The 27,869-nt window shown below is 36.5% G+C and overlaps 1 protein-coding gene across 1 annotated transcript; it reads right to left on the minus strand.

The window, feature by feature from the left end:
• Positions 1-27,753, minus strand: LOC111043722 (alpha-protein kinase 1). Its single transcript, XM_039441749.1, has 6 exons — positions 27,488-27,753; positions 24,940-25,158; positions 5,108-5,431; positions 3,919-4,041; positions 2,239-2,499; positions 1-690 (listed from the first exon to the last, which is right to left on the minus strand). The coding sequence occupies exons 1-5, from the start codon at positions 27,657-27,659 to the stop codon at positions 2,243-2,245; spliced, it is 1,095 nt and encodes a 364-aa protein (XP_039297683.1). The 5' UTR covers positions 27,660-27,753; the 3' UTR covers positions 1-690; positions 2,239-2,242.
• Between the last annotated feature and the right edge of the window lie 116 nt (positions 27,754-27,869).

Raw genomic sequence — 27,869 nt, forward strand, 5'->3', positions numbered from 1 at the left:
AATAAACCCATTCGGCTACGAACACTTATTATAAAATTAATTGAATAACAATTTATAAAATAAATATTTTTACTATATGAAAAAACACTTTGCTAACTACAATACTGTTTTTAGTTATTTTTGCATTTACTTCCACTTCTCATTCCTTCAGTTCTTCTTTATGTATATTAAAATTAATATCAATACAGAATTAAAAATTTCCGAATACACTTTTTCATCACTATAAAAGACTATTACAAATTAAATGACGTCACAATAATAATATTTATTTTGGTATTCACGATACCACTCTTTGTAAAATCAACAGATCTCTGATCTCCAAATTTCAATCATTCTAAACTTAACACTAAAAATATGTGACACAATAATCTAACTTACGTTCGAATTAATTCTTATAAACTGTTTCAAAAATCGCATTTATTGTATTATATAATTTTCAATATCAAAGTAATGGGATTCTTTCTCGCCCTTTTCTCACAATAAATAATTAAAAACATTAATGGAATACACCTATTCGAATATTAATTTATTACTACATTGATTATAAAACCTGACACTGAAAAATGAAGATTTAACACATTGATGTTTGGATACATTGTTCTAATACATAAATAATAATCGATATAGCTAATAACCTACATATTAAAGGAAACCGAACATGAGTAATCGTATCTCAGTTCTTCATATCACCTGCAACAAAAGGAATAAATTATTACATGGAAAATCTATATTTTTGATAACGGTAACGTTTGAAAATGAGGTGTATCCAAAATGCTCGAACTGACCAGTAGTCTTCTTATTCATAACTTTTGTTCAGCAGCCTGCACAATAAGCAGCCAATATTAGAGTCTACTAGCTCCCACTGGAACGCGGAATAGTAAATGCCCGGAACTAAATAGTGTATCGCATAACTCTTCGTGAATCAGGCCTCGCCTCGTCTCAGGAATTACTGCATCCACCGACCGCAGGTTGCTAGTTCTCATGGTGAAGGGAAAAGCCCAACCTTTTAAGTAAGATAACTCCGTCCCTGGGAGTAGCCTGGTCTATGGGTTTAGCCTACGGCCAGGTGAAGGCTCCAGAATGGGAGGTCATCTGGACTGTTTGTCCCTGGGAGCAGCTGGGCACAGTGAAGCCTCTGGCGGAGTTCCGAGGTTTTCCAGTGGGGGTCCACACTATGAGAAACAGGGTCTTTGGAAGTAGCAGGCATGTGAAATTTCCCAGACTGTTGGACTCATGCGTCCGTCTTTGGAAGTAGCATCATAGTATGTTGAAAGCCGTCCCCCACTGGTTTCTCTTTACGAAACGTTCGCGTTCCTTCTTGTTACCTGCTTGAAAGACGTGGGAGCGGCTACCTTGTAGATATTTCTTACAATTGGGGACCACGAATACTTTCCCAGGCTTGTAGTCAAGTCGGAGGATACGTCCGGGTCTCAACTGACCCACATACCTCCGGAACTGCAGCAGTTCTTCTGGGATAACTAGACGTTTCTGTGTGTGGGTGATTCCACTACCATGCAGGTTAAACTCCTCTGTGATACTTGCCTACCGTCTTGACAGTGCTCACATATAGTATAGTATTATAGTGAGCTACAGTGTTCACATAAGACAGTGCCCTTATAGGATAGTACTTCGCGCACCGCACTTGGCGGTATATGCTCATAGCAAAAGACCACTTGGGAGTGTGCGATAAGTGTATGGTTCGCTGATAAACTGACTGTGTGCAGGCTGCTTTATATACTACAAAAATAATTCAACGTTCTAAGTAGCAGTTTGCAATCAAATAAAATAACAGATAACGCAAGTTTAAATTTGCTAACATTAGCCATTTTTCTTAAAAGCACGGTTCATTTTGAATCTGAAATTGTTACAAAAGAATTACAAAAATTATGAATATGAACCTAAAATTTTTTTTGAACTGACATTACTGAAAGTTCCAGCACTGAATGGATATTCAGCCAAATTACATTTTTCTTGTTAGCGAAGGTAGCAAAGTGTTAGTAGCCCTTGGTTGAAGCTATTAATGTAATATTAATATTTTTGCATGATAATTTCGATTATTAGGGTGTGTGCTCACAGAGAGCGGTCAGGCGTTCCAAGTTCCAGCGATCATAGAAGGATATATTTGCGTAAGATTATCTACATCTGAATCCTACTAAGATCGCTCTGACCGGTGATTGATCTCTGTGTGCACACACCCACAATCTATAAAAATATTTAAAGGTGGGTTCCACTGCATACCGATTCAGTTGAGAGCAACTTGTTGCTGTAGCCTCTCCAATTCCTCGACACTGAGCATGTTCTGAGTGGGCGAAACGGGTGGCATGTCAGGAAGTTGGCCGGCTCTAGCTTGAGCCAAAAGCTCTGGAGAGAACCAGCGAGCCAGCTGATTGCTAACTGGCGATGTCGATTGTTCAACTCTCACATTGAGCGAGCCCATCATCTGACTCTGTGAATAGCCCTGTCCCACGTGCATCATAATTGGCTGAGATGGTCTGCAGTCTGCAATCAAATCAGATCAAAATCTTTATTGCTGGAAACATTGAACAGTGTTATAAGAACGTTATTGACACTGAATTGTACATTGCATTATTGCGTCCAAGCGGCTGGTACAGCATACTGAATGCCAGTATGTGAACCTAATGTGAATTTGAATCGATCCCATAATCAACGCAGGCTGGTTTTTCGTCCCACTTGTATGTAATGAGCTGGTTTTCGTGCGTCATATGGAGGCCGAAAATGATTGTTTTCTGACCAGGCCGGTAAAAGTTTTACGGCCCTAGGGCTGTAAAATAACCTTGAAGCCAGCTGATTCTGATTTAATATGAACGTGTTTACAAAATGGTTTATGAAACGGAATCAGTTTATGCTTCTAGAATTGAATAAGTATTCTGCAATAAGATACTATCATTTTATTTGGATGAATAAAATACAGATAAGATATATATTATAAACTATTCAAATTCGATTTTCAGAGTAGAACTTCTAACCTAAACTTCCGAAGTCAACGACAACAAGCATTGTTGACGTTGACATTCAGATAGGCCAAATTTCAAGTGTGCTAAAACAGCTGATCAAAAAACTTTTCATTATTTGTGTTTATTATTCAAGAATCAAAACATTTATAATAATATCATCTTATTGTCATTTTGGAAGAATAAAAAGTATAAACTCAACCTCTTACATAATTGAACATAATCTTTTAGGTTATTTAGACAAATCAGAATAAAAATACTTGGACAATTTCCTGATATTCAGATTACCTCAGATTTACTAGAGCTATGACCTTCCTGTTTTGCTTTCGGAAGTGCCTAATAAACAATTATTCTAATATTCATATTGTTTATTTTTCTGTGTGGCGAAAAATAACGTTCTCACCATGGGCAAAAATGTTTTTCCGTCTCTTAATCTTTTCTAGCCGATTTGAGCCGGAAAAGTCTCATTTTCGGCCCTTGGTTCGAAATATACTATTTTCCCCCCACTTGGATGTAATGAGCTGGTTTTCGTGCGTCAGATGGAGGCCGAAAGTGACTGTTTTCTGACCAGGCCGGTAAAATTTTTACGTCCCTAGGGCTGTAAAATAACCTTGAAGTCGGCTGATTTTGATTTGATGTGAACGTGTTTACAACATAGTTTATGAAACGGAATCAGTCTATGCTTCTAGAATTAAATAAAGTATTTTGCAATAAGATACTATCATTTTATTTGGATGAATGAAATACAAATTAAATATTATAAACTATTCAAATTCAATTTTCAGAGTATAATAGAATCTAACCTCAAACCTCATAGTTTGTCATGAAACCAGGTGGAAGTCTATAACGGTAATGAGAGTCAAAATATTGTACTCATAAAATGTAAAAATTATAAAATATTATGATTTAAATTGACTAATTTGAATTGAGTATAATATAAAATTACCTTGTGAAATAGATCTCCTTGGCTCATTTGTATAGTTGTTTGAATTCATAAGCAGTTGTTGAAGTGATGGATTATCACTTCTTTGTTGCCGAATTGTTGTCATGTTTGCTTGCAATGGACGAGCTGAAACAGAAGTGATAAGACAATAATAGTAGGTACAATAATATTAATAATAATAATAGTACGTTATGAATTATTTATTCCATTAGTTATGATACCAACGTTATAATAACGATCGTAGATAATGTTTGTCATTCCAAGATAATGCATTTCAAAAATGGAGAATAGAATCAGACGTCGTGAAAATCCTTGATTTTTACTCCCTTGATAGCATTATTCAGTTGAGACAAATACCATAAAACCTACACCATATAATGATATAAAGAAACAAATGTAATAGTTATTTGTTTCTAGCCAACTCGGAGGTTTTTTCATTGAATAAGAAAACAAAAAATGAAGATCTCTTAGTGCCGGATTGAATATAATCTGATATGGATGACGGAAGACACTTCCAGTATTTAAAATATCCAAGTGATAGTCTGCCGAACTACTTGAGTAAATTATGACATATTTCACAAAAGAGTTTAACAACCTTTTGAAAATTCATATCTATAATAACAGTAGCATTTATTTAACAAATATTTATGCAATGTTATTAGCAATAGAGCAGTTGCTAATTGGCCTATCTAGCCTTTCATTTCAACGTGAATTCAATAAAATGTTGATAAGGAACTATTCCTGACATTCTTTGTAATGATGAAAATATTTTTTAGTGCAGCCATATTGAATGACAACTTTCAAGACTTACATCCACTTGTTTTTTTTTAGAATAACGAGAAACTAGTAAGTTCATTCGTTCGTGCGTGTCAGGTGATCTATATGCCAATAGTAGTATCACACTGTTTCAACAGCATTGTAATTAAAGTTGAAAAGGCCATGTCTTGTGCATTCTGTACAACTAGTAAGTAACATAAATTGAAAAACCATTACCATTGAGTTGATGTTGTGAAAAAAACTAGTTTACAGTTTGTTTTTTTATAAAGTGGTTGCGACAATTTCCATTCAAATTCTCAATGTGGAGGAACGTTTGCTCTAAAGCCAATGGAAATAAGGACCGAAGACCTGAGACTAATATTGTGATAAGAAGCTGATAAAAACTTGAATTTCGGGCTGGAATTGTTTAATTTACCTCTATTAGTAGGATTGTGGTTCATTCCACTCATCAATCCCGAATTATAATGCTGACTTGCAGAACGCTGTTCTGACAATGCATTTTGCATGGAAGAGCCGGGTATTTTGCCACTGTGTTGAATAGCAGAGAACTGGTGTTGCTTTTGCTGCTGCTGTTGTAACTGTTGTAATTGATGTTGTTTCTGCTGTAATTGTTGTTGTTTCTGTTGTAATTGTTGTTGCTGTGATTGTTGTTGATGCTGGAGTTGTTGCTGAATAAGTTGTTGCTGTTGATAGTTGTAGCTATTGGCATTGGTATTGCCACCTTTCACAATTGGTCTCCCTGAAAATGGCAGCAAAAATTTCAATGAAATTGAACCAATTTATTTTTTCCACATTACATTACACGGATATGTAAATGTACATACATTTCATGATTAATACAATGCCTTATTTTAAATAAGTAGTGATATAATAATATCAAGTGACCTGGTTGGCTCAGGTCTGGTGTCAGAGATTTCAGGTCGCATCTAATCAATTTTAGGGCCTCTAACATGAACTAACAACTGTTTTTAGGCAGCCGGGATCGACGATTTAATGACATGTGTCCATCTGAAAGGAAGTGACCCAAGAGCAACATATTTTCTAGTAATATATTACTACATTAGTGTTAGTTCTTCACAGGGAAAGTAATAAAATTATTTGCAACATGGAGAAGGGAACTACAATATTGAGTTGATTACTAATGCAGTTAAACATTTTATTCACGGTTTCAAATGTGGGCACATTGAAGTCAATTGAATGTTGAATATAAGTTATAAATTATAATAATTAGTACTTTCTAGTGTTTTATCAACTGCCCAGTCCTTCAATGCTGCAGAATATCAACACCAGAATAATATAGACTCTGTCAAATTAATGGAATACATATTGTATGAATAATTATAGCATACAACTTTATTCATTAGGTATATTATATATAAGTATATAAATCTCTTTATTGCTATGAGATGAAAATTGATCTGTTGTTTCCTTGAATATTTGTATCAAATAAACAAATAGACCTAAGTAAGAATAATTAAGAAATTATGCAGATAGTAGATGATACTAAGAAACGTGGTTGGTAGGGAAATCAACAGACATTTATCTTTCTTTTATCGATCCACCCAAAATTTTAGACGGTTGGAAATATTCTCGCTATCTCTAATTGCAAAGCCGATAGATATTATATTGGGGTTATTCAAAGGCGAATTATAAGCTTTTCCCTTCTTCTATAGAGGAGATGACATATTTCCTCTCACTGCTTTCAGTTGTAAAATAAATAAATGAATTACAATTTTAATTAGATTAATAAATAAATAATAAAATATAATAGTAATTTGCTGAATAATTATTAAATATAATTTGCTATTAATAGTAATACATTATTTTTTCGAGCTCAACTCAGGCAACAGGCACTCATTCTGAACATTAGTGGGCAGGTATGGAGAACATGTTGCTCGGTCTCACCAATAAAAGACATCCTAAACTATCTCACGGCGGGTTTGATTATAGAATAGGAGTTCAAAAAGCTAACGGTGATCTTACATGGAGATGTCTCAATATATCATGCAAAGCACTGATTATAACTGATAAACAAGTGAAAAAGGTAGTTCTTAAGCTAAATGATCACTGCCATACTTCGAAGGTTCAGTTACTTGATTCAAATAAATCATCTAATAATTTAGTGTGCTCGACACCAAGTAATGTGTGCGGAGAGCGACCTGAGCGTATCTCTAACTGCGACTCTCTCACTGTTGGTGAGAGTAATGAGAGTATGTCTGAGGTTTCAGTTTATGTTGCTGATAGAGGTTGCGGGTGTTTTAGTTTGATTGAAAGGCTCACTATTGAGAGAAATAATTTGATAGTGGATAATCAGAGACTTAAGGAACAATGGAGCGCCGACATTGATAGGTCAATTGTGAATGATTTGAGAATAATGAAACTCACAGACAGGAAGATGAAGGACAATAGTTCTCAGACTTTTACGGAGATGATTAGAGGTAGCAGGAGCATTTCTACGGAGACAGAGGAGAGACTCCTGATCGCTCAGGATGAGAAATTAGAGGTTTGCAAAAATTTTCCCTCGGGTATGAGTAAGCAACAACTGAATCTCTTGGTTGAGGAGAACACAACTTTGAGGGATCAGATCATAGTGTTGGGAGATGAATTGGAGAGAATCAAGGGAGTTCTTGTGCGGCTGGAAAGTTTGAAGAAGGGACTTGGATCGGTAACTGCTGGAAGGACTTGTGCTGGTTTACCTAAAAGGGATCCTGGTATTCGAATATGGTCGGATAGTCATGGGAGAGGCCTGAATAACATTCTAAGAGAAAAATTGTCCAAGGGTACCAGATCGTATTATGAGGTATTTTCCCACGTAGCTCATGGTGCTCCTCTGGAGGTGGTGATGGATGAAATGCTATCAGAAGAAGAGATTAGGGGCACAGAACCTGGTGACTTTGTGGTATTGGTGGGGGGGTCAAATAGCTTTGATTTCAATATTTTATCTCAGGATTGTACTGAAATATTCATTGAGAGGCTGATGAGAGTTGTTAATAGTTTTCGACATGCAAATATCATTCTCACAACTGTACCTTATATGTATGACTTGGATGAAGGCTCACTGACTAATGTTGCAATCAAAAGAGTGAACAGAATCATCCGTAATATTCCTGCTTTTTACCCTGACTATTCAATCAGCATCCTGAATTTGTGGACATACTATAGATCTCTGCACACTGCACATGGTCTGCATCTTAACAAAAAGGGAAAATTGAAATTGGTTGAAGAAATGTTTGCAGTCATCAGCAGTGCTGACATGGATCAATCAAAGCCTCAAATCTGTTCCTCCGGACAGGGTAATGTGGACCATGTTCTTTTGTCTAATTCGCTGAATCATGAAGGATTTTCCAATGTTGATGCGGGTGATTTTTTTGGGAGTCGGTGCTCATTACCCAGTGATAACCTGAGTGACATTGGGCTGCTGGATGGGTCAGTTTCAAGCTTAGGGGAGTTGTGGTTGGGGTTGGTTGGGGTTATTGTTCCTAAATATCCAGGGAATTGCAGGAAAATTTGAGTTGTTGGAGGATTTTTGTTTAGGACATGATGGTTTTGATTTTGTCTGTGTGTCAGAGCATTGTCTTAGCAATTCTGGCAGAGAGCAGTGTGTCATCCCCGGTTATAAGTTGGCATCCTTTTATGCTAGAGAGGAAAGATCACACGGAGGTACGCTGATCTTCTGTGCTGATCACATAACTTGTCAGGAAATAGAGGTGTCTCAATTCTGTGTTGAAAGGCACATAGAGGCATGTGCAGTGCGTGTTCAGTCACATAAGTTGATAGTGGCCTCTTTGTACCGCACTCCTGACAGTGATCCAGACCTGTTTTTGGAAAAGCTGGAAGAGATACTACGATTTTTTCTCTCTGGGTGGTGTAAGTACAGGATTGTTCTTGGAGGTGACTTGAATGCTCATTTTGAGAAATCAAAAGACTTCTAGGGATTTCGTCAATTTGCTTCGTAAGTTTGATTTCTATTGTTGTAATTCAAAACCCACTCGTAACCTGGCATGCCTGGACAATGTTTTCTCCAACGCTTGTTTGGGAAATGTTAGATCTGACATACTCCCTTTCCTCTACTCAGATCATGAGAGTTGATTCTGAGATATTGAGCCGAACGGTCGTGTTTTTCTTAGCTCTGTTATCGCGAAGCAATGATTGACGCTGCAAGTTACCGCGCGCGATTTGGTTTGTTTCATAGTAGAAACTTTATAAAAGTTGTAAAATCAGTGTCTCCTTTTTACTTTGTGAACGGATTTTCATGGTTTTTGGTGATTACATCGATTTTGATTATTGGGGGCGTTGAGTTAAACCCAGGTCCGGAAACTGAAGTTACTCTTCACGATTTATGGGCTAGACTTGAATGCTTGAACAGTGTGTGTAAAGATGTAGGAGTGATTAAAGACTCAGTGGGAAAAATAACAAAGGAAATCGGCGATGCCAGGAAGGAAACTCGAGAGCTTAAAGGGAAAATATCAATGCTTGTAGAAGAAAACATTTTCCTGCGACGTAAAATTGAAGACCTCGAGAGTTATTCAAGAAGGTCAAACCTGATTTTCTTTGGTGATAGAGAACGAGTAGGGAAAAGAACAGGGGAGGCCGAAAATTTGATCACCGAAATAATCACCGAGAAAATGAGAGTGAAGTTTAGACCAGAAGATATAGAAAGAGCTCATAGACTAGGAAGAAATACAAACAAAGATCGACCAATCATTATGCGATTTTTGAGCTTCAAAAAGAAACTCGAAGTTTTGAGAGCAAGAAAAAAATTAGCAGGAACAAGAATAAAAGTATCTGAAGATTATTCCTATGAAATAAGAATGACAAGGAAAAAGTTATTAGCCTACTCACAACGTTTGAAACAACAAGGCCACTCCACAAATGTTAATTATGACAGATATAGAAAAAATTGAAGAAAATGAGCAATTGGAGAATTTTGTTTTTCCTGGAAAACCCCAAACCAAGATGAATGTGAATAAAAAGAGAGCAGAAAGAATAAGTGAGGAGAATACAGTGAATAACAGCTCACAGCCTGAGAGAACAATTTACTTGAGTCACCAATCTGTTCAGCTGACCCCAGTGAGAAACAACGAACCAAACACATCATATGAGGGGACTTCGTCTGGGAGAGGATCATCAAACTACATGGGAAGTTCGAGCGATAACAATCTTCAAGAGAGATATCCTGTTTCGAGTGAAGGAGCTGAAGAGCCGCTGCCAGAAATCGAGACGCATGAAGCTTCACATGTAAACCGCGAACAACGACGAAAGCAGCAGGTCCAGAGAGTGATGAAGCAATGGCTCGAGGCAGGTTGTCTAACAAGAAGTCAACAAAGGGCGAAACCCCCAGCTGAGAGGACTTCATAGCTAGCAGCAGTTGGTGGAACAGTGACTCAGTCAGGTATAAACAATAGTACTTGTGAATTTATTAATAGTAGTAGTGGTAGTAACAATAATGAAATTAGAAATAATTTTTTGAATTCAGATGAACTTTCAAAAAGGAATAAGAAGCCATTGAATATTATGTTTTGGAATAGTCAGGGTATTTCAATTTTTTTTAATTTGGATGCAAATCAATGAGCCTATGTACACGACTTTTCAGTTATTTGTTTGTGTGAGACTTGGATGCTAGGCGAGATTGATTCATTGAATGTGAACGTGTTTAAACTGATATCACAGAGAGCAGTTAGAACAGCTGCTAGAGGTAGAGCTAGTGGGGGGCTACTAATGTTGATAAAAGATGATTTAAAGGTAGATATTATTGAATCTAGAAGTGAATTGATATTGGCAAGCATAACAGTCAACAGACGGAAATTTATCGTAGGTCAATTGTATTTTAAACCAGATAAGATAGCACAATGTCTTGATAGCCTTTCAGAAGTATTCGAAAAGTGGGAAACACTGTTGATGAATAACATGGTCATAGTGGGGGGAGACTTTAACGTGAGAGTGGGAGAACTTAACAATTCTTGCTCAATCAACGGCTTCTCTTTATCTGCTAAGAGAAAGTCCTGCGATAAAAGAATCAGCGGATACAGTCATAGGCTGGTAGAATTGATGGAGAATAATATGTTCACTCTACTCAATAGTAGATCCTTAAGCGACGACCCAGCAAAATACACATGTCATAGCGGTAGGGGTAGTAGCGTAATTGACCTCATATGGATTAATATAAATTGTATTGAACATATTTGAGATATGTGGGTATCCGATTTTGTTCTCACGTCTGACCACCTCCCAATAATTGTCGATTTGTCTCCTAATCAGATGCAAGTTGCGTCGGGAGTGGATGCGGATAAATGGATAATAGTGTGGCGGGAGAGTAAAGGATTGGAATTTCACAACAGCATGTTGGATTTGCATGATCTGATAAGAGTGGGATGGATTGAATGTGGATACTATGTTCGGGACGGTTACAGGAGCAATGTATACAGCAGCTGAAAGTAGTGATATGGTAAAATTAAACTGTAATAATTCCCAATTTAAAAATAAACCATGGTATGACAGGCATTGTAACGAGAGTAAAAGAAGATTGCGTGCTCTTTATAGGAAAGCGAAAAGGCATAACTTGTACATGACTTCTCAGAAGAATATCTGCAAAAGAAAAGAGATCACAAAGTTTTGCTAAATGAGAAGAGAGTTCAGTACTTTGAGGGATTGAGAATTAAATTTACTGAGGTGAAAAGCAGTAGGGATTTCTAGGAAGCAGCAAATTTTTTTAAAGGAAAACAGCACAATGATAATAAAATTCCATTAGAAAATTGGGTGAAATTTCTAAAAAATAAATATCGACAGGATGGAAACGAAGAGGCGGAAAATGCAAACTACTTTTCCCAGGATGCTCTTCACCCTTATCTGGATAGTGGATTCGATTTAAGTGAATTAACTAAAGCAATTGAGAGGTCGAAAAATAGGAAAGCTCCAGGAAATGACGGAATTCGTTATGAATTGTATAAGGCCCTATCAGAAGTGTGGCTGGAGAGAATATTATTGTTTTTCAATAGAATTTCTTGTGAAGAGCGAATTCCCTCAGAATGGACGAAAATAAAAATGTTTTTTCTGTACAAGAAAGACAATAGATTGGACCCGAAAAATTACAGAAGCATAGCTCTGATCAATAGTGGCTTGAAACTTTTCACAAGTATGATGGAGCGAAGGCTGACAATTTGGACGGAGAGTAGCAGGGTTTTGCCGGAATGCCAGAATGGTTTTCGTAAAGGTCGCACTTGCTCTGATAATATTTTCACACATCAAACACTTATTTAAGCCCTGTGGGTTGGGGTGGAACAGAAGAGTCGACCAAGGTAGACTCAGAACTCAAGTTAGAAGAATATCACCCACAGTATCCCCTGCTTGTCGTAAGAGGCGACTAAAAGGGGGCCCTCTTCTTCCAGAGCCCTTATTCCCATTCCCTTCTTCTTCTTTTTTTTTTATTCTCTGGATCATTTCATTTTCCGAATGACAGTTTTTCTATTGACTTGGCTTTGTGTCATTCTTCCTTTACTCATCTTTTATTTTCCTGTCTGGCGTTCCTTGGTCATGCTCTTGCCTTTCAAGCCCTGGTTCCTCAATCACAAGTTGGGAACAAGGGGCTTATTTTCCTTTCTTATTCTTTTTCCAACATGTTAGGCATGTTATGTCCTCTGTTGGCCAACGGCTTCGGGCGGATGAGCTGACAGAGAGGGCACCCCTTTGTCCTGGAGTTTGAAAACGGGCTCCAAAGGCGGATGAACTGCAGAGGGCAGTCAACGGCATAGAGATGAGGAAGAAACACGGACTCAGCACCTCATTAAAGATCCTATATGGATATGTCCTAGTTTGACCAGCAATCATGGCAGCACTCACAGCTAAATTCAATTCCGGAGGTTCAAGTCCCCCATTCGGATCTACGGGGGGGACGGTTTTGAGAGGTGTCATTAAGAAGAGATATAATGTTGGTATGAACACAGAAGTAAAAATTGGTACTTGGAACGTCAAGTCAATGGCACAGGCTGGGAGTATTAACAATGCTACGAAGGAAATGAGAAGAATGAAGTTAACATCAAGGGAATCAGTGAGATGAGGTGGCCGGGAGAAGGTTCAATGGATGTGGATGAGCACAGTGTGTATTATGCGGGAACACAGGATGGCAAGTTTCTGAATGGTGTAGGCATTGTTGTCACCAAAGAGATTGCGAGGAGCGTCATAAACTTTGTTCCTTTCTCAGAGAGAGTTCTTCTATTACAGATCAGCGCTCGACCAGCAAATTTAAACATCATTCAGATTTACGCCCCTACTGCAGACAAAGATAAGGAGGAAGTTGAAGAACTATACAGAAATATCGCACAAATACTCGGAAAACTACCGAAACAAGAAGTTAACATCATCATGGGGGACTCTAATGCCAAGTTGGAAGCTGGGGAAAAAACAGAGCTAATAGGGTCATTCGGTCTGGGAGAGAGAAATGGGAGAGGGGATATGCTTGAGGAATTTGTAGACGAACACGGTCTTGTGGTCCTCAACACACAGTTCAAACAACCACCACGGCGTTTATACACATGGAGTTCGCCCCTTGATAAACCTGGGAGGATAGTCAGAAACCTAATAGACTATGTACTAATCAACAAGCGATACAGAAACAGCTGCTTAAGTATGAAAACCTTCCCGGGAGCAGATATGCGAACAGACCACGTGCCAGTCATCGGAAAATTCAAAGTGGTTATGAAGAAGATTAAGAAGACTGGTACATTAAAAGTTGACCCCAGACAGTTAAAAAACGGGACGATCAAAGAATGTGTGAAGAAGGAGTTGAACGCAGCAATGGCGGAAATTGGAGAGCATAGCCCAGTAGGAGAACACTTAAATCACCTGAAATCTCCTACTGGGCTATGCTCTCCAATTTCCGCCATTGCTGCGTTCAACTCCTTCTTCACACATTCTTTGATCGTCCCGTTTTTTAACTGTCTGGGGTCAACTTTTAATGTACCAGTCTTCTTAATCTTCTTCATAACTACTTTGAAGAAGACTATTCTGAAGGAGCATGGACAAAGAGGAAAGAGGAAGACCTGGATGACGGATGATATATCTAGATCCAGATAACTGGATCCAGTTCTATCAGAGAGTTGATTGCGAGCAGACGTTTTTCGTCCGTTATCGTCTCTTATCGGCTACCGGTTGATTTATGAATAGTTTTGCTTGGTTTGGTCGGTCATCTTACTAAGCCTGCCGGTTCTTTTCGTTGATATTTATTCGTTTTAACAGTTTTCAAGCCGAATTATATTTTTATTACAGTACTAAAATGAGTGCATGTGCGGAGTGCAATGTGTTGGTTGGAAGATCTGACAAGGTCAAAGTGGTATGCGCTGAGTGTGGCTCGATATTCCATGGAAAATGTATCAGGGGAGAGTCGGACAGAGATCTAAGTGAAGTTGAGCTCGAACTCCTGAAGAGTTCTTGGAAGTGCGGAAGCTGTTTGGCGGGTCACCGTAGTCAGTGGGGTACTGAGGCTCAATCGACTCCAGTAAAAACTTCCAGCGCTGGTGCGTCCGTCAATTCATCAGGCTCCGAGGAGCCTGAGGCCTTGAATGATTTCAAGCGACAAGTTATGAGCAGCTTCGAGAAACTACAAGAGTCCCTCAGTTCGTGTCATGCAAAACTCGACAACAACGCTGAAATTCTTGTTACACAGGGAGAATTGATTGCATCACAGCAGGAAATAATAAGGACTCTGCAAACTGAAAATGAAGCTCTAAAGCAGAAAATTAATGACCTGTCGATGCAAGCCGACGATCTGGAGCAGTATGGAAGACGAAATACTTTGGAAATACACGGTATTCCAGTCGCAGATCAGGAGGTCGTCTCAAAGGTGGTGCTCCAAACTTGCCAAGCTGTAGGTGTGCAGATAGGTGCAGAAGAGATTGACTGCTGTCATCGTCTTAAAAAGCGACCTGATTCACGAAATCCGCCACCAATCATAGTGAAGTTTGTTCGACGCACGATCGCTCACGAGATTATGCAACAGAAGCGCAGTGTCAACAAGCTGTCGACCAGGCACATGGGGATGCAAGGTGAGACCCACCCAGTTTATATAAACTTTTCTTTAACGGCTCCACAAAAAATACTTCTCTCCAAAGCTAGAAAACTTCAAAAGGAATTTGGCTTCAAATATGTTTGGGTGGACAAGACTGGAACAATAAAGATAAGAATTGTTGAGAACGGTAGAATCTATACCGTACGATGTGAGAAGGACTTGAAAGCTGTACCAACTACAGTCAATTGATAAAGATTTAATTTATTTTCCCTATATTGTAGGTCTCATATAATATATATTGTTTTTCGGAAATGAATTGTGTCAAATCTAGAGTGTATTATTATTCGATTTCACGTATCTGTTTTTATTCATTAATCAATAATCAATCATAATTTTACAACTGTTAATCCATTATTATCATTGTTCTTTCGGCTATCAACTTAACTACATAGAGTTATAATCAACTCAACCGAATGAATGTTTTCTATGAGTCTTGCTTTTGTGATTTAAAATAACTGCTTCTCCTATCTGGAGTCCTGGAAATTGATAAACAATTTATAATTAAATGAATGTTCAATCTTAAAGAAATTGGAAGGGAACCTTTCAATAGAACAGCAAGATTAACGAAATAAATGTACTAGGGATTGTTTTGATTGTTCCTGGTAATGGATTATACGGCTGTATTATATTAATACAAAAATATTGGAATTCGTTTACTATTAAATAGTATACTATTAAAAGACAGTACCACGCTTTATTAAATTATACCACGCTTTGTTAAATTTTGACAAGGAGTGGTATAGTCTTATCAATTCACTAACTGCTCTAACTATATTTTTTTCTTTCTGCAACTACGGTATATCAACAGAACTATCGAATATTTTTATCTCATTCTCATTATTACAGTATTGCTAGGTCTTCCGATAACATTTCTCGTTCTTGCTTCTAATCTTATTGCAGATTGCAGTCACTCTGTTTTCTTTTACACTGGGTGTTTTCATTATTATAGAATCTTTCTGAGTAGTTGTGGTGGTACTAAGGTGGTTATCCATACTGAAGACCAAATATCTAGTATTCTATTCATTAAAGGTTCTGCTATTTAAAATTTATTTTTTTTCCTTTAATTATTATTATTCTTGAAATGTAAAGGGGGAGAATAGTGGTGATGACCCAAGTTATTTGCTGATTAAGGATGAGAATCTGATTTAGGTAATATGAACATTAACCTTAACGTAAGAGAGTAATTTTTATTTTTTAATGATAATTCTTCTTTAATAATTCACAATGTGGAAAACAGTTTGCTGAGATAACTTTAATAACGAAGGAGAGTAATCCTTTGTTTTTCTTGTCTTTAATATTTTACAATATTGAAAACAGTTTTTTACCGGTGGGCTGAGATGATCGACTTATATTTTATCTTTTTTTCACTTCTTGTCATTTATTTGTATTTATAATATTATTACATTTTTTCTCTTTTTCATATATGTCATTAATTTCTTCTTTGTCTGTGTACTATCAAAATGTTAGAGGATTACGTACAAAAACCTCGAATCTGTATAAATCTCTTCTAAGTGCAAATTACGATTTGATAGTATTGACTGAGACCTGGTTGCACAACGGCATAATCAGTTGTGAAATTTTTGATGACCGCTACTCTGTCTATCGGAGTGATAGAGGAGGGGGTGATGGCAGTCGCAGGGGGGGTGGAGTACTTATCACAGTGAGAAGATCATTGCAATCGGAGCTCTGTAGTGAGCTATCTGTAAATAATGATTATTATTGTTATGATTCCGTAGGGGTTAAACTTAAATCAAATTCAACTGATTATCATATAAATGCTGTTTATATGCCACCTTCCACTCCTTCAAATGTTTTTCTTGGTTACTGTGAATACATTGAATCCTTGAATAGCTTACTCAATGGAAATTTAATGATTATTGGTGATTTCAATTTACCCGAAATTAGCTCTGATACTTATGATCTCTCTTCTGGCTCATGCAAAGCAAAATTTCTTTGTCACTTGATGTCATTCTATGATCTAATTTCTTATAATTCAGTGCAAAATGAGCTCGGTAGAACACTGGATATTGTTTTGAGCAACTTCCCAGTTGATGTAGTGAGATGCGATGATCCACTCCTCCCTCAAGACTGTTATCACCCTTCATTATGTGTGGAAGCCTCATATGCGGTGAGAGCACGGTCAGAGCTCCACTCAAATCGGTCACCCGAATATTCGTATGACTATTCCAAGGGGGACTATCTCGGCCTCTATTGCGGACTCCGCGATTCCAGTTGGGACTCTGTTTTTCGTTGCAGTGATGTTGACTCTGCTGTAGATAATTTTTAGGAAGTACTTCACAAAAATTTTGATGAATTTATTCCAAGGAGGAGGTTGAATATATCAAATAATAAGTATCCTCCTTGGTATCTGATATCTGATATCATATCAGATTTGAAAATAAAAAATAAGTGCTCAAGAAAGAGGAAAACTTCGCCTTATCATGATAATAAATTTAAAACTTTACGCGCATCCCTGAAAAACAGAATTACACTATCTTATGAGGCGTATTTGATTAGAGTTCAAAATGGAATACGACATAATGTAAAAGATTTCTGGAAATACGTCAATTCAAAAAGAAAAACTTCTTTTGTGGAGTCAACCATGACACTGGACGGAGAGTCTTACTCTGGGGCTGATATGGTTAATGGTTTTTCTAAATACTTTCAATCTGTGTATGAGGCTGATACACCTGATGTGCCAATGGGGATTCCGGAGGTGTCTGGGTGCTCATTGTTGGATGGGGGAGTTGGGATGGTTTCTTCCAATGATATTCTGTCTGCTATCAATGGGCTGAGGTCGGGCTGCTCCGAGGATCCTGATGCGATTCCAACCTTTATTGTCAAGGGCTGTGCTGCAGTCCTTTTAGAACCATTAAAATTCATTTTTAACTTGGCTATAAGGTCGGGTAGATTTCCTTCAAAATGGAAGATTGCAAGAGTTACTCCTGTTTTCAAGTCTGGGAATAGGAATGATATTAAAAACTACAGACCAATATCCATTTTGAATTGTTTTTCGAAAGTTTTTGAGAAGCTCCTGCATTCGATTATTTATAAGCAGTGTCAGAGGATTATTGCACCTGAGCAACATGGATTTCTGCCTGGTCGCTCAACTGTGTCCAATCTTATAGTTTTTAGTAGTGAGGTTTCACAAATTTTGGATCATGGAGGTCGTACAGATGTTATCTTTACAGATCTATCAAAAGCGTTTGACACCATAAATCATAGACTTCTGATACGGAAACTCAAAGTGTTAGGATTTTGTGTAACAATGGTTAATCTTCTACAGAGTTATCTGGAGGCAAGAATACAGTATGTCAAGATTCACAATTTCAAATCAGAATGCTTTGAGTGTACATCAGAGGTTCCTCAGGGCTCTAACCTTGGTCCACTTCTATTTCTTTTGTTTATTAATGATCTACCATCTACCATCAGAGAATCTTCATGCCTTCTGTATGCAGATGATGTAAAATTATATAAAGAAATCAATTATCAAAGAGATTGCTATGATTTGCAGAGGGATATTGATAGTCTGTCTAGATGGTGTGATGAAAATGGACTAAAAATGAATGTGAATAAATGTAAATTCATGAGTTTCACTCGGCAGTCCTCCACTCATGCAGGTGTATACTTTATAAATGGTATTCCATTGGAAAAGGTGGAGTCGTTCAAGGACCTTGGAGTAGTATTCAGCCCAGATCTTTCTTTCAATTCACATATTGATTACATAGTTAACAGAGCCAATCAACAGATGGGTTTCATTTTGAGGACATGCTCGCCCTTCACTGATGTGGTACCTCTGCTACTCTTACACAAATCAATTGTGAGGAGTCTATTAGAGTATGCGTGCGAAGTATGGAATCCTTATCATAATGAACAGATTCACCTTCTAGAACGCTTGCAAAACAAATTTTTGAGATGTATGTATTATAAAAAGCACAGGGTATTCTGTCCCTTTGATTACTCAACCAACTCCCTCAGAAGTATGTTCAATATTAAATCACTGAAAGTAAGACGTGATGTTAAATTACTTGTTTTTCTGTACAATTTGTTAAATAATAAAATTGATTCTTCCTACCTGCTTTCTAAAATTAACATATATATAAATACCATTGCTCGACGTTCTGGATTTTAATTTCATATTTCTCGCTCCAGAACGGTAAGACATTATAACTTTCCTTTAAGTAGAGCTCAAAGAATTTTCAATACTTATTCAGAGCACTTGGACATCTTCTGGTTCTCCCTCTCCAAATTCCGAAGGATTTCATATGATTTAGTCTTGTAGTATGTGGTCCATCATTTCGTGATTTGCGCTTGCATTTCTTCTATTCAATTATCCTCATAAAGGCAATCCTCTTGTCTATATACTAGTAATGATTATAGTTTACTGAGGTATGTGTGCATTTTTTCTTATTGAATTCAGTTAATGTATTTTTATTATTCTATATACGACTGTATATTTCTTCTATTTTTCGTCTTATTTCATTCTCTTAATTTTATAATTAGCTATTTTGATAATTTATTATTTTCTCATATTTACTATCTTCTTTTTATTGAAAATTGTATTATGTTGGAAATTATTGTAAAGTGTGGAGGAGGCAAAATGGGTTTTCTACCTGTTGTCTCCATGAATAAATAAATAAATAAATAAATAAATATTAAGCCCAATGGAAGAGAGAAGATTGAACAAGGGTAACACCATGGAATACAGGAGGATAAACAATATCATGAGGAACGAAATAAGAATAGCTAAAGAGAAGGAACAGAGGGAGAACTGTGAGGAGATAAAGGCATTGCAGTTGAAGTATGATTACTTTAAGGTGAAGGAAGGTGAAGGAAGTTACTGGACGAGAAAGCAAAATACACTTCGGGAAGTTAGTTGACGCCAATGGGAACATCATTGTAGACATGCAGGAAAAAAAGGAGAAGTGGACCAGGTACATGGAGCACCTTTTTGAAGATAATAGAGAAAATCCCCCAGATCCCCAGAGTAATACAGAGAGTGGACCTGAAATAATTGAATCAGAGGTGAGGGCAGCTATAGAGCAGAGCAAAGAAGGCAAAGCAGCGGGACCAGACGACATCCAGGTAGAGTTCCTGAAACTTCTGGACGAGGATGGATTGAAGAAGATCACCAACCTTTTCAATAACATCTACAAGTCAGGTAAAATACCACAAGAATGGCTAGTTTCAGAGTTTATTGCACTGCCAAAGAAACAAGGTGCAAAACGATGTGAAGAGTATCGCACAATAAGTCTCATGAGCCACCTGCTGAAAGTCTTTCTTAAAACCATACATGGCAGAATACACAACCGATGCGAAAACCAAATCTCTCCTACTCGGAACCAGTTCGGGTTTGTCAAGGCAAGCAAGGGAAGCACTTTTTGCTGTCCAGGTCCAGTCAAGTCAAGTCAAGTCAAAATACTTTATTGCAGCAGCTAATTGAGAACATCAATTGCATTACAAATGTCAATAATAGATTGAATCATAATTATTACAAGCAGGAAGTCATTACAATAAATTATAAACATAAAAATATACTTATTTTCATAACAATATAAGTAAGATAACCTGACAAGTAACAAGGATATTTATATTTGATAAAGTAACAAGGACAAGTCCTTGTCCAGAGATGCAGGGATGTTGACTGTGACGTCTACTGCTGTTTAATTGACTATGCTAAGGCATTTGACCGGGTACAACATGACAAAATGATGGAAATACTAAAGAATACAGGTATTGATACGAGGAACCTGAATATAATAGGTAGTTTGTACTGGGGTCAGTCCGCAATAATGAGAGTTGGCAGTTAAACAACTGAGGCCGTCAAAATAATGCGAGGAGTGAGGCAAGGATGTGTGCTCTCGCCCCTGCTATTCAACATCTACTCTGAACAGATATTCAAAGAAGCACTAGATGAAGAAGAAGAAGAAGAGGGAGAGGAAGGCATCTCAATAAATGGCAAGAAGTTGAGTAATATAAGATATGCGGATGACACCATCGTGTTTGCTGATAGCCCACAAGCACTGCAACGACTTATAAACAAAATAGCAAGAGTTAGTAAGGAATATGGATTGGACATGAACATACAAAAGACCAAAATCATGGTTATCAGCAAAAACAAGATTGACAACATCCAGCTATTCATCAACGATCAGCCAATAGAGAGAGTTAAACACACCACATACCTGGGAACATGCATAAATGAGAACTGGGATACAACTCAGGAAATCAAATCACGAATTGCCAAAGCCACAGCCGCCTTTAACAAAATGAGTAAACTCTTCAGAAGCCATGATCTTACTCTTGAAACAAAGGTGAGACTTCTGAGATGTTACATCTTTTCTTGTATGGAGCAGAATCTTGGACACTCAATGAAAACATATCCAAGAGAATAGAAGCCTTTGAAATGCGACTTTATCGAAGAATGCTAAGGATATCATGGACTGAACATGTCACTAATGAAGAGGTACTTAGAAGAATGAATAAACAAAGGGAAATTATGAACATTATCAAGATCCGGAAACTGCAATATCTGGGCCACATCATGAGGAACGACTCCAGGTACTTTTTACTACAGACAATCATCCAAGGAAAAAGAGGTCTTGGAAGGAGAACAATATCTTGGCTGCATAACCTTAGAAAATGGACGGGAAAAACATCAGCTGAACTCTTCCGCATGGCTGTGGACAAAATTAGGCTTGCCATGCTGGTTGCCAACATCCGAAACGGATAGGAACTACAAGAAGAAGAAGAAACACTTATTTATTGCCAGGTACATGTGAGAAAAAGAGAACTATTCGCTTTATACATTGATTTTGCGTCCGCGTTCGATTCTGTTCCGCATTCGCTCCTATGGTATGATTTAGGAAGGGAGGGAGTCAGCTCAAAATTCTTAAGAATAATACGAGGAATTTATATTTCAGCTACGACCATAATAAGTAAAAAAATGGGACGGAAGAATCTGAACCTATTCCGGTCACAAAGGGCATTTTGCAGGGAAATTCAATCAGCCCGCTTCTCTTCTCCCTCTATTTGAGAGATATTGATAGCTTTTTAGAGCGAGGGGGTTCAGTTGCATCAGAATGAACAGAGAAGAAGACATATTGATGCTGCTCTTCGCAGATGATATAGTAATTGTCGCCGATTGCGAGTCAGATCTGAGAAAGAAAATTAAATGCCTCTCAGAATATTGCAAATTCAAACAGCTTACTGTGAATATAGAGAAAACGAAAATAGTACCTTTTCACAAACGAGGTTTAAAGAAAAATTTGGCATTCTGGTTAGGAGGAAGAAAGATTGAAATAGTCAGACAGTACAAGTATTTGGGGGTAATTTTTAGCGCTGATGGAAATTTTCGACAACATGGTAGGTCACTTAAGACGAAGGTCAAGTCGATGGGGGAGTCGGTGATTAATATTCTTAGAAAGGCTAAGTCAAATGTCTGGGAGAGTAAAATGAAACTGTACGATTCTGTTGTTCTGCCTGCATTGATGTATGGCTCTGAAGTATGGGGATTCCAAAACGTTGAATTATTAGAAAAAGCTCAATTACATGTCTTGAAAAAGCTTTTCTTCCTGAGCCAATGTTCACCAAGTTGGGGGGTACGTTTGGAAATGAATAGATTCAAATTAGGGCATTTCGTGTTTTGTAGAAGCTTGCATTTTGTAAAAAGAGTACTCTCGATGTCTAACCATAGATACCCGAATATTTGTATTAATACCTTGGCTAGGTTGGCGGAAAGTGAAGAAGGTAGAGCTAATTTATCGAGGAACTGGTTGGTTCAAGTGGGAAGTCACATAGAAAAGTCTGGATACCAAGTTGAAATAGCAAATATTATTACCTCTTCAAAATTTACTCGAAATCTCATTATCAGATATTTCTGAGAAATATTCAGAATTTTTAAGACTGTCAGACTTACAATCAGCTTTAGTGTCGGCAACCTGTGCTCTTAAGAAAAAAATTCCTCTTCCACTTTAGGAGAGCAACTTAACATGAAATCACTTTTTGCTAGAACAAGAATCTTAACTCAGCTGCGCCTGGCATCGGATAGGGGTATGTATTTTTTCAGAGATAGAGGAACATGGATAGACTATTCCAAGAATTGTCCTATATGTAATTACAGAGTTGGAAACTCTGGAGCATTTTATGTTGCGCTGTCCTATGTACAGATGCTGTAGAATTCAATTTTTAGGTAAATTTTACAAAAATATAGTTAATAATGAGGACAGGTTGATGGTACTGTTGTCAAATCTTTCAGAGGAGAAGATAAATAGAGTTTTTCTTTACATTGTGAAGTCTTTAGAGATAAGAGAAATGATATGTGATATGTAATTCAATCAATTCAATCTGTGATATTTTTCTTCTATGTGATATAATGTAAGATAATAAGGTTAATAATTGGTGTCGTTAATAATATTATTGTTGATTTCAACGGCTGAGAGAAACACGAATTTAATAGTATCGAGGATGAACACTACATTTGGACAAAGAAACTACATTCATATTTAGGACCAAAAATTTACAATTCAATACCAAGTAACATTAGGGAAGAATTCAATAGACACAAGTTCAAGAAAAGTTTATTTTCTTGGTTAGTTGATATTGGAGTTGAAAATTGTGAAAATTTAGTTAGACTGTAAATATTTGAACTATTTATGCTTCATTCTTATCCTTTACTAATTTTTCTTTTTTTTAATTAACTTTCTAATTATTATCCTTACTAGAACATTAATATTTATAATTACTAATTTCATAACTTAGTTTGTATTATCAATTTTTACTAATTTTAATATAAACAACTTTAATCCTTGTGCTCTCATAATTTGAGAGCAAAGACAAATATATCACTGAGAGACGTTTGTAAATAGTAATTATAACATGCAACAAGAAACTAATAACTTATACCCCAACACACATCATTTATAGTGGGGGGTATATTTATTCATTAAATTATCTATGCCTATTGAGAAATTATTCAGTGCATAAAACTTCTTTGTTTTATTTGTATTAAATGTTATAATATTCAATTTTGTATTGTATTTGTTTTTGATAAATAAACTTTGATTTGATTTGAGTTGACAAGACTGTTTTCATGCGCGCGCAAAGAACGTTCCAAGCTTCCATGCAAACTTTACAAACAAGCCATCTTGGCAAGTCATTGTTGGAAAAATGCGTGACATGTAAGTTTGCACGCAACTTTTGATTTAAATCCAATTTCCATCTGTAGTTCTGATTGTATTGTAATGGTTATAAAATTGAAAGGAAATATATTATGAGTCTGTGATTTATTTATTGATTTGTTTATTCAAAACAGTGTAGAATTAGAAGGACTTGCTAATTAGTAACAATGAGACTCTAGTCATCTTGTGGTTGAATTTTCTGTGTCAATTTTTATCGTGAGAAATTTATTTTTCTGTTGAAAAATTAATTTCTCACATTAATATTTTGCTAACTTCCATCCGGGAAGTCAGCCAGTTTTCAATTTTATACAGGGTTGAGGTAATCTCACGGAACTGTATTTCCGTTAGTGATAAAAAATACAACGGTATTTGGGAATGATTCAAACTTGCATATTGTTCTTTTCCATGGAATTATGCTCTGTATCCACGAGGACTGTCGTCTCGTTGGTGGGACATAAACATAATATATTTGCGTGGAAAAGATCGGTCTCAATGAAGCCGCGACCGGTAACACATTAAATTCAAAGGTAGTTTTGGGTCTCTAAAGTTTGGTTAAAAGTAATAGTTAAAAAAAAAATGAAAATGTATTACTTTTCTCAATAGAATATGTTGAAGTAGTTTATTAATTATTCAAAGTGAATGTGTAAATAATATCTGTTAACAAAAGTTTGAATAGTCACATCAGATATTATTACAGGGGAATTATTTTCTCATCGTACTGGTCACTTTCACTGATACTGATATGTGGCAGTCCATCTTCAGAACTCATAGGAATATTTTCACTGCACCGGGCAAGTACATTGACACTTACTGATATGTAGAAATCTAGCTCAACTTAATTTGGAATCTAGTATCTAGACGATCGGTTCCATTTACTTACTACTATTCAAAGTTGATTTAGTGAAATGAATGACATTCATATAAATAAATTAGCATTCTCATTTATGCTTGGAGTATGACTTTTGTGCAACTTATATTATTATTAGCATTTAGCATTAGAAGTGTGACCTTTTTGTGGCTTGATGATGTCCCACACATTGGTACGAAGCAGATTCTGATTCGCAGTTATGGCAATGGGTCGACTAATCATTTGTTGTTGCTGCTGCTGTTGTTGTTGTAGTTGTTGTTGCTGTTGCAATAGTTGCTGATGTTGTTGTTGCTGTTGCAGCTGTTGTTGAATAAGATTTTGATGCGGATGTAGTTGAATATGGGATTGAGGCATATTATCTGTAGAGCAAAAATTTAGAATTATAATTATTGTCCATGTAAAAATTCAAACAATATAGAAGAACAATACTTTACAATACAGAAATATATATATTGAGGTTAATCTAACAAATAACTGGCATGATATAAAATGGAACTTTATTCAATACAAGATTGTACTTTACTTGAAATATTACAAATACTGTGTAGTCTCAATGTTGGCTTTGACTAAAAAAATCAAGTGGAACACTACCTATTTTCAATTAGATTGAAATAGTGACCACAGAAATGTCACATGAGTAAACACTTTTTTGTCGACACTAGGAAGTCAATCAGGTTCCAGTATTCATCATACAGTACCTACTTGAATCATGTTGTCATATAAGCTAGAAAATTTTAAAAACATGTTTGAATAAAATCATAAAGAAAAGTTAGTATAAATGCTATCTTTTCTGTTGATAAAATAAAGCAGATCCACTATCCACTCACCATTTACAGATCAGTGAAGAATTTAGAGCAATAAATTCACAGGAAATTACATAGCCTTAAACATATATATTTTTTTAATACATATACGAATGTACGAATATTCACATCTAAAAATAACATTCAAAACAATTCTTTGTAAGTCTCGAGCATGGAACCGTATACTATGGATTTGCACTGAAAATTTTACGTTAGAATCTTAAAAGTCCGCGGAAAGGCCGGCGGCCCAAAGTGCAATATTTAGCTTGTGGACTAAGATTGCAAAATTGGCAACACTGTTACATAGACACAATGATATAGGATGGGACACTCCGAGTTGTGTCCTCGTACTGCACCCCATATAAACTCGCTGTACAATGTTGCCACGTTTAAACATATCAATGCTCGCTCAGCTGAATGATCGTAATCAATGATACAATCGATCGATGATCGATGATACATCGATCGTATTGCTTCACCGGCGGCAGTGGCAAATTTCAACGTTTGATATAATTTGTCTTGACTTTTTACTAGTAAAAATAGTAACAAAATCTGAAAATATGGAAGAAAATGGATTATTGAATCTTTTTAATTATTAAATTTTCTTCAAAATTACAGGGAGGACAGTCTCCCTGTTGTCCCAATCACAGTGTGCCACCGCCCCCCGCCCCTGGTTTCAATCAATAGAAAGTGCAGTACAGATCTGAAAAAAGTTACAAGATAGAATGGTCATGATTGGAACTTAGTATAGTTGATTTTTTTTTATTTTTAGAGAATTTGAACTAAAACAAGAAAGGAAGGTTTACAAAAATATTAATAGCAATCAGTAATCTCTGATAGAGTTACACACCGTGTCCCACGAACAGGTTTACTTACTTTCTTACTTACTCCCAGGGCCATCTATATCTAAGTTGACATTTGGCCGCACCAACAAACTGCCTCCACGTAGTTCGCTCCTCAGCATCTCTTTCTGTCGCTCCAAGTCTCTCCATGTCAGTCTTAACCTGTTGCCACCATCTCTGTCTGGGTCTCCCACTGGGTCTTCTTCCTAGAGGGTTGGGTGTTGAAACTTTTTTCAGCTTGGACTCTTTTCCTCTTCTGAGTATGTGCCCAGCCCATTGTAATCTCCTACATTTTATTTCACTTACAATGTCTGGTTTATTGTAGAGGTCTCTGATTTCCTTATTATGTTTTCTCCTCCATTCTCCATGCTCGTACGTGGGCCCATATATCTTTCGCAGCACTTTATTTTCAAACACTATGAGCTTTTGTTCTTCTTTCTTGGTCATTTTCCAAGTTTCTGACCCATAAAGGTTTACACGTTTATTTTTATATTACGTGCCCATTCATGCACCGAGCTTTTTCATATTTTACAAAGAAGGTTCTTGAAATATTATTGGAAAATTCCAGCTCCCTAACCCTAGTAGAAACAAAATGGCGGCCTATTGGAAATTTTACCAATTCATTAAAATTTTCAATTCTCGGGAAAATAAATTTAATTTCTGGTAAATTGAATAATTTTGAATTTAACGCAGTTTACAAAGTAGGTTCTTATAATATTCTGTGAAAATTTCAGCTCTCTAACCTTCGTAGAAATAAAATAGCAGCATAGTGAAAATTTTACCAATTTATTAAAATTTCCAATATGCCGACATTTTGTTTCTATGAAGGTTAGGAAGTTGAAATTTTCACAGAATATGTTTAGAACCTACTTTGTAAACTGTGTAAAATTTGAAAAAGTTGGGTGCATGAATGGACACGTAATATAAAATTAAACTTGTAAACCTCTTCGTGAGACTCGGTGTATTTTCATTTGCATAGACATATAAATTGAAAGAAATCTATACGAAATAATGTATTAAATAAATGCCAAACTGATACATACCACCAATACACTTGGAAATGATTTCAGAAGGTCCTTCTTTAGCAGAAGACAATCTTCTCAGGCCTGAAACTGGAGTAAAGCTTGAAGGAGACACTGATTCTGAATTGCCAGTTGCCATGTTGCAGCCAATACTGGGTGAATGGGATCTATAAAAATTCAATACATTCAACATTATTAATTTTATTTGAATATCTAAAGATTGAAATTTTATCTTAATATATTACCTACGAACTATTTCTTGACATTTAATCTAAAATGCAAGTTTTCTCATGATTTCTACCCAGAAATTCAATTTTTGATGAAACGTCCAAAATAGATAACAACATAATTATATATTGTCCCACCTACTTCCTCAAATTAAGTCACCAACAGGGCATATCTT

This window comes from Nilaparvata lugens, chromosome X, assembly GCF_014356525.2.
Source record: "Nilaparvata lugens isolate BPH chromosome X, ASM1435652v1, whole genome shotgun sequence".
Classification (NCBI taxonomy): Eukaryota; Metazoa; Arthropoda; class Insecta; order Hemiptera; family Delphacidae; genus Nilaparvata; species Nilaparvata lugens.

Coding starts and splice junctions, on each gene's coding strand:
- LOC111043722 (XM_039441749.1), bottom strand. CDS start 27,659: ATGTTGAATGTATTGAATTTTTATAGATCCCATTCACCCAGTATTGGC. Junction 4,042..5,107: donor CCACAATCCTACTAATAGAG/GTAAATTAAACA, acceptor CTTCTGTTTCAG/CTCGTCCATTGCAAGCAAAC. Junction 2,500..3,918: donor AAGGAGATCTATTTCACAAG/GTAATTTTATAT, acceptor ATTTGATTGCAG/ACTGCAGACCATCTCAGCCA.